At 35.9% G+C, this 16,502-nt stretch overlaps 2 protein-coding genes across 2 annotated transcripts; both read left to right on the top strand.

Moving 5' to 3' along the window:
• Nucleotides 1-1,015: 1,015 nt before the first annotated feature.
• On the top strand, nt 1,016-10,232 carry PKNH_1454800 (SICAvar, type I; the record flags this gene model as incomplete). The annotated part of the gene is made up of 11 exons (XM_039113679.1): nt 1,016-1,123; nt 1,301-1,903; nt 2,086-2,685; nt 2,802-3,464; nt 3,744-4,266; nt 4,830-4,927; nt 5,049-5,660; nt 6,170-6,814; nt 7,879-8,610; nt 8,873-9,520; nt 9,834-10,232. 11 exons carry the CDS (start codon nt 1,016-1,018, stop codon nt 10,230-10,232), a joined length of 5,631 nt encoding a protein of 1,876 aa, XP_038970048.1.
• A 3,706-nt stretch (nt 10,233-13,938) lies between these two features.
• PKNH_1454700 (uncharacterized protein) lies at nt 13,939-15,328 on the top strand (the record flags this gene model as incomplete). The annotated part of the gene is made up of 2 exons (XM_002262391.1): nt 13,939-14,022; nt 14,615-15,328. The coding sequence occupies 2 exons, from the start codon at nt 13,939-13,941 to the stop codon at nt 15,326-15,328; spliced, it is 798 nt and encodes a 265-aa protein (XP_002262427.1).
• Nucleotides 15,329-16,502: the final 1,174 nt, after the last annotated feature.

Raw genomic sequence — 16,502 nt, 5'->3', positions numbered from 1 at the left:
GTGACTGGATGGTGGTGACTGGATGGTGGTGACTGGATGGTGGTGACTGGATGGTGGTGACTGGATGGTGGTGACTGGATGGTGGTGACTGGATGGTGGTGACTGGATGGTGGTGACTGGATGGTGGTGACTGGATGGTGGTGACTGGATGGTGGTGACTGGATGGTGGTGACTGGATGGTGGTGACTGGATGGTGGTGACTGGATGGTGGTGACTGGATGGTGGTGACTGGATGGTGGTGACTGGATGGTGGTGACTGGATGGTGGTGACTGGATGGTGGTGACTGGATGGTGGTGACTGGATGGTGGTGACTGGATGGTGGTGACTGGATGGTGGTGACTGGATGGTGGTGACTGGATGGTGGTGACTGGATGGTGGTGACTGGATGGTGGTGACTGGATGGTGGTGACTGGATGGTGGTGACTGGATGGTGGTGACTGGATGGTGGTGACTGGATGGTGGTGACTGGATGGTGGTGACTGGATGGTGGTGACTGGATGGTGGTGACTGGATGGTGGTGACTGGATGGTGGTGACTGGATGGTGGTGACTGGATGGTGGTGACTGGATGGTGGTGACTGGATGGTGGTGACTGGATGGTGGTGACTGGATGGTGGAGACTGGATGGTATGAACCGGATTGTAGTATCTGGATGGTGGAGACTGGATGGTGGAGACTGGATGGTGGGAACAGGATGGTGGGAACCGGATGGTAGGAACTGGATGGTGGAGACTGGATGGTGGAGACTGGATGGTTGGGACCGGATGGCATATAAAACCGCATATTTAGAACAATCTACAACCGAAAAAAGAAAAAAAAAAAGGAAAAAAATTTCATTCATCAATTGTGAATGACATTCATTTACTCAATCTACATACATACAACATACCACATACAACATACCACATACAACATACAACATACAACATACAACGTACATACATACAACATACATATATACATATGGCATTTTACGTATCGTTTCTTTCTTTTTTTCCTCGCAGCTGATGTATGCATGAAAAACAGCAAAAAACAATTATGTGATCGACTGAAATGTGCAGAACAACATTGGAAATTGAATAACGCGCAGACAACGGGGCAATCGCAAGGAAGCAGCGGCACGGTAAAGGGGGGGCAAAAAGGGTGTACATTTATATATACATATAAGTACATATATGTATATATGTATATGTACTTATATGTATATGTGTGTATATGTATATACATATACATATATGTATATATATATGTATATGCATATATGTATATTTATATATGTATACCTTCCTTTTCTATATAGAAGGACTTCTGGAAAGAAGAAGTCAAGGGGAAGCTGGACAGTCTCTTTAATGGGACGACTACTACTGGTAGCAGTAGCACCACTGTTGCCGATTGCAACAGCGGAAACCTAAATAATGCAAATAAAGCAGCATGCGAATACATGGCAAAATTTTTGCATCACATGTACACAAACACAAATGGCAATGACAAATATTCTGATCAAATGATAAAATGTGTTCTTTTAAAAGAATATGCTAAAAAATTAAATGAACAAGCAAAATTAAAAGGATATTGTGACATGAAGACGGGAATGGAATATGCTTTCAAACAGAGTGGAACTATTATGACTTCGTCAGGTCAATGCGGAAATGGTGCCCAGGATGCTAATTGTTTTGAGTGTAAATGGAACGATAATGACGAACTTAAAGATTGCTCCATTCCCAATGGCACCCTAGAAGAAAATGTAAAGAAGAAAGTGGATGAATTGTTCCCGCAGAACAAACAAACGCAGGACGACGAAATACAGAAAACTTTGGCTAACTTCAATGAGAAAAATAAGTTATGTGAATGGGTAAAATGTGCCGCAAAGCGATGGGAAGAGAAAAACGGCGGGAGTGGAAAGGTAAGTGGGCACACACCACCTAGTTGGGTAGTAAGAAATGACAGTTACACGTATATATGTATATATATGTATATATGTGTCTATGTGTCTATATGTATATATGTATATGTATATATATGTATATATATTTATATATGTATGTATATGTATATATATGGATATATCTACCATTTCCTACGCAGCAGAATTTTTGGGACACCTATGTCAAGGGGAAGCTGGAAAAACTTCTTTCTGATACGACTACTAGTAATGGTGGCACCGCAGGTGCCAATTGCGACAGCGACGATTCCCTAGATAGTGCAAATAAAGAAGCTTGCAAACTGTTTACTGCTAAATTAGAACATATGTACAAAAATGGGAGTGGTGGTCCTAACCAATATTCTGATCAAATTATAAATTGTCTTTTATTGAAAGCTTATGCTGAAGAATTTAAAAAAAAAGCAGAAGAGAAAGGGTATTGTAGTATAGAAGGTGGTTTAAGCAAAGCTTTTGAAAAAAGTAAAGAAATTATGAAGACTGCGTCAGGTAAATGCGGAACTGATCCTAATGACAATAAATGTTTTGAATGTAAATGGGACATCACCACTAAGGACGGATTTGAGAATTGCCTCATTGACGGCACCTCTAAGGAAGTAAAGGACAAAGTGGTTGAATTGTTCAAAGAAAACAAACAAACGAAGGAGGACGAAGTACATAAAACCTTAACTGATTTTAATAATAAAAACCCCCTCTGTGAGCGTCTCCAATGTTTAGCAGCTAAAGGACAAGCACAAAACGGCAACGTAAGGAAACATCTACATACATATATAAATATATACATACACATATATACACATATACATATACATATGTATACATGCATATGTATATATATATATATATATTACTACTTATATAGGATGAATTCTGGACGACGGATGTTAAGGAATTGTGGGAAGAACTGGTAAAGGAAATGAAGAAGAATGGCGGAACAGGGGAGACGCAATGTGATAACATGAAAGATGCAACTCCATCTGAAAAGAAGGCATGTAACTTTCTGCATGCGGGCTTAAACCAACTGTACAATAATACGGGGATGGCGGCGTCGAGGACGCCGTCGTCGTCAGTCAACGGCAAACTTTTGTCCAACCCATCGTTGAGACAAACGATGGGTTGCTTTTTACTTCATTATTATGCAAAACATATGAAGGAAAAGGCAATGTGTGAGATTGATGCTGGTATAAACAAAGCTTTCAGTTTGTGGCAGGACCCCAGTAAGAAATCACCTTCCACTTGCCTGAATGGTGCCAATGGCAAGGGACCTTGTGTCCCTTGCCATTGGAACAAAGACATCCTTGAAAGTTGCAAAATTGACACAAATGGCACAGCTGGCAGCACAGTACAAACGGAAGTAAAGAATAAATTGGATAAAGTGGTCACGAAGGACGACGACAACATAAAAGAAATGGCGGAAGTCGTAAATAATATGAAATTATGTCAACGTGCCCAATGTATATCTGAAAGATGGTTAAAGAGCCAAGGGAAAGGAAACAATGGCAAACCTCTGACAAAAGAAGACTGGGTAAGAAAATAACCACTGCGCATAAACATACATACACTTACATGCACTTACGTATATATACATATATGTGTATACATACATATACACTTATATAAACATGTACATATATATGTACATATGTATATGTATACATATATATATACGTATGTATATACCTACATGTATATACATATGTGCGCATGTGTATACGTATGTACACATATCTATGTATATACATATGCATATATATATATATATATATATATATATATATATATATATATATATATATACTTACAGAAGGATGTGTGGACGGAAGTCGGAAAGGAATTCACCGAACTGGGCACTAAAATATCTGCTCATAAAGAAGACTCAACTGTCAAGGGCATTTGCACTATGGATGAGAAGGGAGGAAAGGATGCTTGCCTCCTTATAGCAGCAGGATTAAAAGACCTCTACGAAATTAACGATAACGACCCCGCTACGGCATCGTTCAAAAGAACGATGCGTTGTGTTCTATTAAATGCCATTGCAGATAAAATGAAGGACGATCTGCCATGTAACGTTGAAAGGAGTGTTAAGGCAGGGATTGAGGAGGCATTTAAGAAGAGTGGTGATATTATGACCGCAGGTAAAGGTTGCCAGAATGGTAATGTTACGTGTTTTAAGTGTGAAAGGGTACCCTTGAGGAATCTCGTACTTTGTAGCCTAGACTCCGAGAGAAATACTCAGAATCTAAAGAAGAAGATAGAAGATGATTTGCTTAAGGAAGGCGAAAACACAGAAATGACGAAAATTAAGGCCCAAGCAGTGAAGGACATATGTAAGTAAACCCCAACCCCACTCCACCCCAATACTATTAATACAATAACGTACTGTAAAATTTTGGTAGTTGTGTTGGTACCAACATACAACCAACATACTAACATAACCAACATAATAACACAACCAACATACTAACATAACCAACATACTAACACAAACCAACATACTAACACAAAACCAACATACTAACACAACCAACATACTAATACAGAACCAACATAATAACACAACCAACATACTAACGTAACCAACATACATCAACACAACCAACATACTACCACGAACCAACATACTAACACAACCAACATACTAACACAAAACCAACATACTAACACAAAACCAACATACTGACACAACCAACATACTAACATAACCAACATACTAACACAACCAACATACTAACATAACCAACATACTAACACAACCAACATACTAACATAACCAACATACTAACATAACCAACATACTAACACAACCAACATTACTAACACAACCAAAACATCACCATTCATTTTCATTACCTTTCCTTCCTCCCCCCCAAAAAAAAAAAAAATTGTATAGGTAAACCGTGTGATCAGACGAACTTATGTGATAAGCTTAAGTGTATTGCGCCTAAATGGGCAGTGAATAAGTTTCTAGGGTCAAACGATGGTACTTGGGTATGTGCAGCGGGAGGACTCAGCAGATTGCAATGAACCACGAATAAATATATACGTATGTACGTATATATATGGATGTACATATATATGTATGTATATACCCCTTCATTTATTTGTGCAGAATAATATGCAGAATGACTTCACGACGCAGTTAACGAATTTGCTGAATAACATGAAGGACGAGAAAAATCAGACTGCTGCTGCGGGCCATTGCAACAACGCCAATTGGAAGGATAACGACGCTCATGGCGCTGCTAACAGAGAAGCCTGCAAGCTGGTTGCAGCAGGGCTGCAGCATATTTCGAAAATTCAGGAAAATCACTCCACGGGTCAGCATACCCCCTACGATAACCAAGAGTTCAAACAAGTCGTTTCCTGTTTTATGTTAAACGCTGTCGTACAAAAAATGAAAGAAGTCAGCAAAATTTGTGACATAGACCAAGGGATTAGGGTCGCTTTTCTAAAGGCAGTGGACATTAAAGACACTCATTGCAAGAATGATAAACCTTGCATTGTTTGCAAATTGGACGACAAATATGATGCGTGCTCCTTTGACAAAAACAAAGCGGACAATGTAAAGGACAAATTGGATTCATTACTCACAGAGAAGGGAGACGACGTCAATGGAACCCTCAAGGAATTACTTAAAACAGACCAAAAAGATGCATCCTTATGTTCTCGTCTCCAATGTTTAGCATCTCGAGTTCAGATGGCCCATGGCAAGAACAGTGCGGTAAGTAGAATAAAAAGAAAAGGAATTAAAAAAAAAAAAAAAAAGAAGAAAAATTCAGATTCCGGGTTCAGCAGTAAGGTTGTAGGGGCATAGGAGTAAGGTTGTAGGGGCATAGGAGTAAGGTTGTAGGGTATAGGAGTAAGGTTGCAGGGTTCAGGAGTAAGGTTGTAGGGTATAGAAATGAGGTTTTAGGGTATTGGAATAGGTTTTTAGGGTATAGGAATAAGGTTTTGAGGGTATAAGAGTAAGGTTCGGGGGTTAGCTTTAGTTTAGTAAGGAGGGGGAAAGGAAAAACTCCTCGCAGAGAGTGACCGGATACTACACACTAACCGGATGGCAGGGAAGGCAAACCCGATACTACACAACAACACGAAAGAGAAGAAGAAAAAAAAAAAGAAAAAGAAAAAGAATGTATACATATACATGTACACATGTATATGTATGTATGTACATATAAATATGTATATGCATATATATATATATATATATATTTTATTCCACTTATACAGGACGATTTCTGGGGGAAGGAAGGCGGCGAAGTCGCCAACTTATGGAAAGAATTGTCACAAGCAATGACGAATAATGGAATGAACGGAGGTGATTGTGAGACAATGGTAGATGGCACTGCCACGAGCACCACTAGACCTGCTACTGACCCTGAAAAGAAGGCATGCCAACATCTTACAGCAGGTTTCAACAAACTAAAAGAAAATCCAAAGAATGGAACTCCAACCTACACCATCTTGAAGGACAACCCACTGTTGAGACAAACAGTGGGTTGTTTACTTCTTAAAGAATATGCAAAGAAAATGAAAGACAAATCAAAATGTGTTATCGAATCTGGAATAAAAAAAGCTTTTGGCTCATGGGGTCAAATTCCTAATGGACCATGCACGGGCAATAGCCCTTGCATTGAATGTAAATGGGAAGACACTATTGATAGTTGCACCGTGGCGGCTGGCACAGCCGGCACGGAGAAAATAAAAGAAAAAGTTAATACAATACTTCCAGACAATGATGGCACCTTGACTACCACCATGAAGGACATAAACGAAACAGATTCTTTATGTGCCAAACTGCAATGTGCCGCACCCAAATGGTTCCAAAACCAAATGAACGGTACTAGTGGTACTCCTACTACTAAGAAGGATTGGGTAAGTATTACTACAAACAACAAAACACCTGAGTGGTTAAAGAAATTGAAAAAAAAAATAATTCAGATTCCGGGTTTAGGAATAAAGGTTGCAGGGGTATTGGAATAACGTTAAAAGGATGTCAGAATAAGGTTGTAGGCGTATTAGAATAAGGTTTTTAGGGTGTTGGAATAACGTGGTAAGGGTGCTGGAATGATGTTGTTGGGGTGTTGGAATGATGTTGTTGGAGTGTTGGAATGATGTTGTTGGGGTGTTGGAATGATGTTGTTGGGGTGTTGGAATGATGTTGTTGGGGTGTTGGAATGATGTTGTTGGGGTGTTGGAATGATGTTGTTTGGGTGTTGGAATGATGTTGTTGGGGTGTTAGAATGAAGGTTGTAGGGATGTTGGAATAAAGGTTGCAGGGGTGTTGGAATGATGGTTGTAGTGGTGTTGGAATAAAGGTTATAAGGGTATTGGAAGAAGATTGTAGGGGTGTTAGAATAAGGTTTGAGTATAAAGGAAGAAGGTTGTAAGGGTATTAGATTAAGGTCTTAGGGTTATAGGAGTAAGGTTTTAAGGGTATTGGAATAAGGTTGTTGGGGTATTAGAATAAGGTTCCTAGGGGTGTTAGAATAAGGTTGTATTGGTGTCAGAATAGGGTCTTAGGGGTGTTAGAATAAGGTTGTAGGGGTGTCAGAATAGGGTCTTAGGGGTGTCAGAATAGGGTCTTAGGGGTGTCAGAATAAGGTGATAAGGGTGTTAGAATAAGGTTGTTAGGGTGTTAGAATAAGGTGATAAGGGTGTTAGAACAAGGTGGTAAGGGTGTAGGAAGAAGGTTTCAGGGTATAGGAATAAGGTTCTAGGGTTCAGGAGTAAGGTTCCGGGGTTAGCTTTAGCTACTTTAGGGGGGGAAAGGAAAAACTCCTCGCAGACAGAGACCGGATACTACAACAACCGCATACTACAACAACAGCATACTACAACAACCGCATACTACAACAACCGGATACTACAACAACCGCATACTACACAACCTATCAACTACATATATATAACCTTTTCTTTCTTTTTTTTTTTTACAGTGTGACTTTTGGGATACGACTGTTAAAGGCGAACTTCTGAATATGTTCAAAATAATTCAGACGAATGGAAATGACACATCAAAGACCAAGCATAATACTACATGCCAAAGCTTTGGTGATGGTAATCCACTTAGTGTTGAAAGAAAAGCATGTAATCATATCGCGGAGGGACTAAAATACATTTCTGAAGTTCAAGGTGTCGCCAACGGCGGCACCCCGAATTCAACTTTTCAGGCTGATGATAAGTTCTTTAAACAAACTATGATGTGCGCAGCACTTAACCTTTACGCAACTAAAATAGGAGATGAGTCGAAAGAGAAATGTCCCATTGATGAATCTAAAATAAATGAAATGTTCACTAATTGGAATCAAAATCATAATTCTCCGTGTTCTGGTAGTGGTGCTAATAATAATGTTTGTTTTAAATGCACAAGACAACCAAACTTTAGTAGTTGCGAACTTAGTGTTGACAGCTCTTTGATTAGTACAACACCATCAACACAAAGTGGACATAATTGCAATTCTAACACCGACAGAGATAATGTCCAAGACGAAATGAAAAAACTCCTCAATGAAGACCAATCCAACCTCAACTCCATTAAATCCAACATAACGAACACCTTATCTACTATCACTGAAATGAAATCTTCTTTCTGTACTCAACTCCAATGCGCCATTAAAAAAAAACTGAAGAACGAAGTGAAACTTCCAAATGGAACACCACCATCTTGGGTAAGGGGTGGAAGACAACTGCATATATATACATATATACATATATACATATATATACATATATACATACACATATATACGTATATGTATATGTATATGTATATGCATATACGTATATATGTATATATGTATGTATATGTATATATGTATATATATATGTATATATGTATATATATATGTATACACATATGTGTATACATATGTGTATACATGTACATATATATTTTTTTTTTATCTCCCTTCCTTCTTTTTTTATGATCAGGAAAACATCGAAAGTGACGCCACGAAGGAATTAACTGCACTTTTAAAAGATATGAACGACCCCAAAAAGCAGTCGGCTGCTGCCCAATACTGCAATGACGCCAACGTCGCATGGAATACTAAGGGCCATACAGAAAGGCGAACAAATAAAGCAGCTTGTTTACTTTTTGCTGCAGGATTAAAGCACATTTATAACCAGCAGAAGGGCCATGTTAATGGCCCATCGTTTGGACAAACGATGGGTTGTTTATTTCTTAAAGAATATGCAAAACAATTAAAACAAGTGGCAAACGAGGAGAAAAAAGGATATAGTTGGGTACATCCTCTTTGTGACATAGATAAGGGCATAGAACATGCTTTTGAACAAAGTGAAAGCATTATGAATGCAACATCTCCATGCAATAATGGTACTAATTCTTGTTTTGTGTGCAAACAAAACGAAGGTTATAATAATTGCCACATTGGCACTGACAATGTAAAGCAAAAAGTGGATAAATTGTTCAAAGACGATTCCACGAAACAAACCCATATGCAACAAACTTTAGAGAATACAGTCTGTCCCATCCTTCTTACGGATCTCCTTACCCCTTTTCTTCCTTTGGCTCCTGTCTCCATTGGCCTTTCTGCTATGGCTTATTACCTTTGGAAGGTAAGATAAAAAAAAAGAAAAAAATTAATAAAAAAAAAAGATAAAAAAAAAAAAAAAAAAAAAAGAAAAAAATTAATAAAAAAAATAAATAATTTTTTTAATGGTTAAAAAAAAAAAAATTTTAATGGACAAAATTAATAGTTAAAGGAATAAAAAAAAATTTTTTAATTGTTAAAAGGAAAAAAATTTTTTTTTAATGATTAAAAAAATAAAATAAAATAAATGTGTAAAAAGAATATTTCACAATCTTCTTAACAAAAATATCCTCTCATTTTTTTTTTTTTTTTTTCTTTTTTTCTTTTTGTTTTTGTAGTATTTTGGTCCTCTTGGTAAAGGAGGACCACGTTTTAGAAGATCTCCTACTGAAATTCCTGGTCCATCAGTACAAGAACAAGTCCTCGATCATGTGCAGCAAGATAGTCCACATGAATATCAATTGGTGAAGGAACGAAAACCTCGTTCTGCTCCAACAAGAACGAAACGTTCTGGTCGCGTGAATCGTCGAACGATTATTGAAATTCATTTTGAAGTGTTGGATGAATGTCAAAAAGGGGACACACAATTGAACCAGAAGGATTTTCTGGAACTTTTGGTTCAAGAGTTCATGGGATCCGAATTTATGAAAGAAGAACAGGTTCCTAAGGAAGAAGTTCTTATGGAAAATGTTCCAATGGAAGGTGTTCCAAGTTTAGCTTCCGGGTTTATGGTTTAGGGTTCAGTGTTTAGGGTTCACAGTTTAGGGTTCACAGTTTAGGGTTCACAGTTTAGGGTTCACAGTTTAGGGTTCATAGTTTAGGGTTCACAATTTAGGGTTCACTTTTTAGGGTTTACAATTTAAGGTTCACAGTTTAGGGTTTACAGTTTAGGGTTCACAGTTTAGGGTTGACGGTTTAGTTTTTATGGTTTTAGCGTTTAGGATTCAGGGTTTAGGTTCTAGGGTTGACCGTTTAGTTTTTATGGTTTTAGCGTTTAGGTTCAGGGTTTAGGGTTCACAGTTTAGGAGTTATTGTTTAAGATGAAGGATATTGTTTTCACACCCTTTGTCCTTTTTTTTTTTCCTTTTTTTTTTTTATTAGTTCTTGAAAAAAAAAGAAGAAAAAAAAAGAAGAAAAAAAAAAAAAAAAATTCTTTCTTCCAAATTTTATTCTTATTTTGTTTGCAAAAATTTTTTCTTTTTTTTTTTTTTGGTGAAAGAACACCTTTTGTTTATAGAAAAAAGAAAAAAAAACATTCTTTTTTTTTAAGAACATTATTATTTTTTTTCCTTCCCTTTTTTTCTTTTCCGTTTGCGAAAAATATTTTTTTTTCTTTTTTCTCACTTGCGAAAAATATTTTTTCTTTCTTTTTTTTTTTTCCGTTTGCGAAAAATATATTTTTTTTCCCTTTTTTTTTTTTTTTTTTTTTTTGCGGAAAGCAGGAGATTAAGCGCAATCTCATATTGTGATGTGTCCGGTCCGCGAACACACAAAAAAAAGAAAAAAAAAAAAAAAAAAGCACAGTGTATGATGAAATATATTACAGTTGCAAAAGGTTGCAAAATATAAAAGAAAAAAACACACTTATCCCGCACAAGGAAAAATTGTGTGTACATAGGTGTTGGCACAAACAACTTTATCGAAGTACACATACACTTTACACCAAAAATTTACACGGAATAACGGGAATATCCGGAAATGGCAGGGTTCAGCGTCCCCTGTTAAGGGTAAAAGTGGGTTCCCGGTTAAAAATAAGGTTGGTTCCGGGTTAAAAGTAATGTTGGGTCCGGGTTAAAAGTAATGTTGGGTCCGGGTTAAAAGTAATGTTGGTTCCGGGTTAAAAGTAAAGTTGGTTCCGGGTTAAAAGTAAAGTAGGTTTCGGGTTAAAAGTAAAGTTGGTCCGGGTTAAGCATATGGTAGGTTCCGGGTTAAAATTGAAGTTGATTCCGGGTTAAAAGTAATGTTGGTTCCGGGTTAAGGGTAAAAGTTGGTTCCGGATTAAAGATAAGGTAGGTTCCGGGCTAAGGATAAAAGTTGGTTACGGGTTAAGAGTAAAAGTGGGTTCCGGGTTAAGGAACAAAGTGAGTTCCGGGTTAAGGAAAAAATGGGGTTCCGGGTTAAGGATAAAAGTGGGTTCCGGGTTAAGGATAAAAGTGGGTTCCGGGTTAAAGGTAAAAGTGGGTTCCGGGTTAGCGATAAGGTAGGTTCTGGGTTAAGGATAAAAATTGGTTCCGGGTTAGCGATAAGGTAGGTTCTGGGTTAAGAATTAATGTGCGTTCCGGGTTAAGGGTAAAAGTGGGTTCCGGGTTAAAAGTATGGTTGGTTCCGGGTTAAAAGTATGGTTGGTTCCGGGTTAAAAGTATGGTTGGTTCCGGGTTAAAAGTATGGTTGGTTCCGGGTTAAAAGTATGGTTGGTTCCGCGTTAAAAGTATGGTTGGTTCCGGGTTAAGCTTAAGGTAGGTTCCGGGTTAAAAGTATGGTTGGGTTCCGGATTAAGAATTAGGTAGGTTCCGGGTTCAAAGTATGGTTGGTTCCGGATTAAGAATTAGGTAGGTTCCGGGTTAAGGATAAAGGTATGTTCCTGGTTAAAAATAAGTTAGGTTCCGGGTTAAAAATAAGGTGGGTTCCGGGTTAAGGATAAAAGTGTGTTCCGAGTTAAGGGTAGAATTGGGTTTCGGGTTAAGGGTAGAATTGGGTTACGGGTTAAGGGTAAAGTTGGTTACGGGTTAAGGTGGATGTATGATCAGGGTTTAGGGTTATGGTGATAGTAGGATCAGGGTTTAGGTTTAATGTTTGTAGAGTATAGGTTTAGGGTTCAGGTTTAATAATTCTAGAGTATAGGTTTAGGTTTTAGTTTTAATGTTTGTAGAGTATAGGTTTAGGGTTCAGCGTGCAGAACTCAGGGTTCATGTTTTAGGGTTCAGGGTTTAGGTTTAATGTTTGGTTTAGGGTTTAGGGTTTAGATGTTTAGGTTTTTCGTCCTGCATGAATCTTCTGTAGGAGAAAAATGTATAGGTGTATATAAGGATGGATATTTATGGAGAATACTGCTTTCATGTATAATGAATGTATAAAGGAGGATAATGTCCTTTTTTTTTTGTGGGGAATTATAATAAACATAAAGGAGGAAAACATAAGGGAAGAAAAGCATAAGGGAAGGAATGAAAAAGAAAGAAGAAATGTGAGAGAAGGAAGGGAAAGAAGAAGGTGAAAGGAAAAGAAGAAGAGGGAAGAAAACAAAAGAAATGGAAGTGGAAAAAATGCTCGATGGAGGAGAGTTGCATACATTTATTTTTTTTTCTCTCCTTGCTTTTTATTTCTTTTTTTATTTTCTTTTATTTCTTATTTTCTCTTTTTCCTTATCTGTTATTTTTCAGTTTATCTATTTTCCTTAATTTATTATTATTTCTTTTTATTTATATATTTTTTATTATTTTTATTTCCTTGTAAAAGTGGGGGGGGCAATATATGTTTTATTTCCTTATGTTGGAATGTTTTAATTAGAATGGGAAATGAATTGTATAATAGTTGGAAATGTGGGAGATGTTTCTTTTTTTTTTAGAATGTGGTGGATGTTCTTTTTTTTTTCTTTCTTTCTTTATTTTTTTTTTTATTTTTAAACCTACTCTTTCTAATAAAGATATTCTTTCTAATAAAGATATTCTTTCTAATAAAGATATTCTTTCTAATAAAGATATTTATTTCTAATAAAGATATTCTTTCTAATAAAGATGTTCTTTCTAATAAAGATATTTATTTCTAATAAAGATATTTATTTCTAATAAAGATATTCTTTCTAATAAAGATATTTATTTCTAATAAAGATATTTATTTCTAATAAAGATATTCTTTCTAATAAAGATATTCTTTCTAATAAAGATATTTATTTCTAATAAAGATATTCTTTCTAATAAAGATATTCTTTCTAATAAAGATATTTATTTCTAATAAAGATATTTATTTCTAATAAAGATATTCTTTCTAATAAAGATATTTATTTCTAATAAAGATATTTATTTCTAATAAAGATATTCTTTCTAATAAAGATATTCTTTCTAATAAAGATATTTATTTCTAATGAAGATATTCTTTCTAATAAAGATATTCTTTCTAATAAAGATATTTATTTCTAATAAAGATATTTATTTCTAATAAAGATATTCTTTCTAATAAAGATATTTATTTCTAATAAAGATATTTATTTCTAATAAAGATATTCTTTCTAATAAAGATATTCTTTCTAATAAAGATATTTATTTCTAATAAAGATATTCTTTCTAATAAAGATATTCTTTCTAATAAAGATATTCTTTCTAATATAAATATATATAGAGAGAAGGACACACAAAGAAAAAAAAAGAATTTTTTCTCACATGTTAAATTGAAGCAAAACAAACCAAATATACAGTACAAAAGTAAAGCCAACACAGTGGAGAAAAAAAAATGGCACCTTTTTCTTTTATAAAAATATCTACATTAATCTTTGCATACCTATTCTTATGGTATCAAACCAATTATCACCACCAGGTAAGAATAACCAAGAAGAGAAAATTTTATAATATTTTTTACAACTATAGGAGGAAATAAATATATAGGGGCTGAAAACGTATACATATATATATATATTATATATTATTTTGCCACACCAAATTATTATTCATATTTATTATTCATGTTTAAGGAAAAAAGGGGGGGAATGAAAAGGTGGAATGGCAGTGTATGGGAGGGGGGGGAAGGTTTCAGGGGTATAGGAGTAAGATTCCGGGTTCCAGGTTTATGGATTAGGGTTCAGGGTTCCGGGTTTAGGAGGAAGGTTGTAGGGGTGTTTGAATGAGGTTGTATTGGTGTTGGAATAAGGTTTTAGCGGTATGGGGGTAAGGTTTTCAGGGTGTTAAAAGTTAGATTCCAGGTTATAGACATAAAGTTTCAGGTCATACAGAGTAGGGTTCAGGGGTTAGTGTTTAGTTTGCTTTGAAGGGAAAGGAAGGAAAAAGGAAAAGGAAAAGGAAAGGGGGGATGGGGGGGGGAAGGAAAACCTTCCCCCCTTTTTTCCTTAGAGCATTCCTTACATATGCATATTTTCTATATATATATATATGTATATTTTTGTTCTGTTTAGGTGAGTGCATTAAGCAGTTTAAAGGATGATGATGTGTCAGATACAACCAGTTTAACCTCCTCAGAGGAAGATATAAATAAGACACATGGTCGTTTAAAGACATTACAATCAGATGGACCACATGTTCCCCATAAGGGTTATGGGGATTATCGTCCTCCCCAAGGAAGAGGGGAACCCTCTCTTAGGAGGGGAGGGGGAGGAACTTCCCCCCCCTTTGGGGGACAATATCCTCATCCTACAAGTAGATATGGAACACCAAAAAAAGACCATGTCAATTCCAAATATGGAACTTCAAATTTTGGAACCTTGAACAGTGGAACACCAAAAAATAAAAGTTTTTCTCGAAGGAGTAAAAGAGTAAAGGACGTATTAAAAGCTTTATGGAAGAAATGTGTATGTCAAGGTAATAAACATCGACGTTTGGTAATAATTTTTGCGGTGGTTATTATGGTGGTACTATATTTATTATTTTTGCAATTTGGGTGCTCAGGTATTGGAGGAACCCATCATTTCCTTTTCCCTAAAAGTATGAAGATGATGGGTGAAAGTGGGTCGGATGTTGTGATAAATATTTATTCTGCTGTTGAGAAGGCCTCAAATACTGCAGGAGGAGCATATGTAATTCCAGCAATAATTGGGATCCTCGTTATAGGTGCCCTATTTGGATTTTATTGTTGGAAACGGGAGCAATGTAACAAAAGAGAAAAATTTTAAATATATATCATGCCTATGAAATTTACACCAAAAAAAAAAAAAAAAAAAAAAAAATGAAGAAAGCAGTCGCTCTGTTATCTTTGAAAAACGATCATTTACAGTTGTTATATGTGATGAGCACATTTTACCTTACGGTTATACCTATTTCATATGTTACATAATGTCGAACGTATATGTTTCACGTATGTGCTGCAGATATGTGTAGCACGTACATATATGTCTTAGCTCTTATTCCCTTTGTATAGCCATAGGAACATTTTGACAGCTCTATTTATTCTAACTACTATATTTAATTAAGTGTTTAAGGCTAAGTCCGGTGACATTGTCCATATAGAATTAGTGGAAATAAAGAAATGAATAAATAATACATATATACGTGTACTTATGGAATGTTCGAATTCCACCATTGCAAATAAATACGGGAGGACATCTATATATAGAATAACCAGAAAAATAGGCATCCTCTTCCATGGTTCATTTTCCTATTTCTTCCTAATTTTTAGTAAAATAAATTATACAATTAGATTACCAAAATTCCTTCCATAGGAATAATCATTTTCCTATCATAGAGGAAAAATTTCAGGGGATACCAAATTTCTATGATACTGCTGAAAGAGTATATAGACATTCCTATAAAACCTAACATAAATATCTCAAAATATATATATGTTCAGGAAAATTTCCCCTTCTACTTATTTATCCGCCTAATGATATAATACAGCAGTGTGAAATGTTCCATTTACGATCTGACGGTTGCCCATATACAAATGTGAGCCCCCCCACCCAGATATGGTACCATTCCCCTCTCTTCCATTACTCCTATAGTATGTAACACTGCTTCCCTGATTTCGCCATGAATAATAATGAGAAAAAATAATTTTTTTTTTTTTTTTCAAAATAATCTTAAGATGGAGTGTTCAAAAACGGAACGCACTTTTTTTTTTTTCTTAAGTTCATGAACTAAGGATGAGCGGTCCGCGTATGGAAGTGTATTAATTTAAAGGTTATGTAAACAGTACGTACTGTCCATACTCATGCATACTTCTCATAAATACGTTATACGACATTCAAATGAATCGTCCAAAAATGAAATGACGAACAGACACGCATTCAGCATATCGTACACATATCCGACCAAAAAAAAGAAAAATGTGTAAATAGGTATTGCACGGGA

This window comes from Plasmodium knowlesi (assembly GCF_000006355.2).
Source record: "Plasmodium knowlesi strain H genome assembly, chromosome: 14".
In the NCBI taxonomy this organism is placed as follows: Eukaryota; Apicomplexa; class Aconoidasida; order Haemosporida; family Plasmodiidae; genus Plasmodium; species Plasmodium knowlesi.
This window is presented reverse-complemented; position numbering and strand designations above follow the sequence as displayed.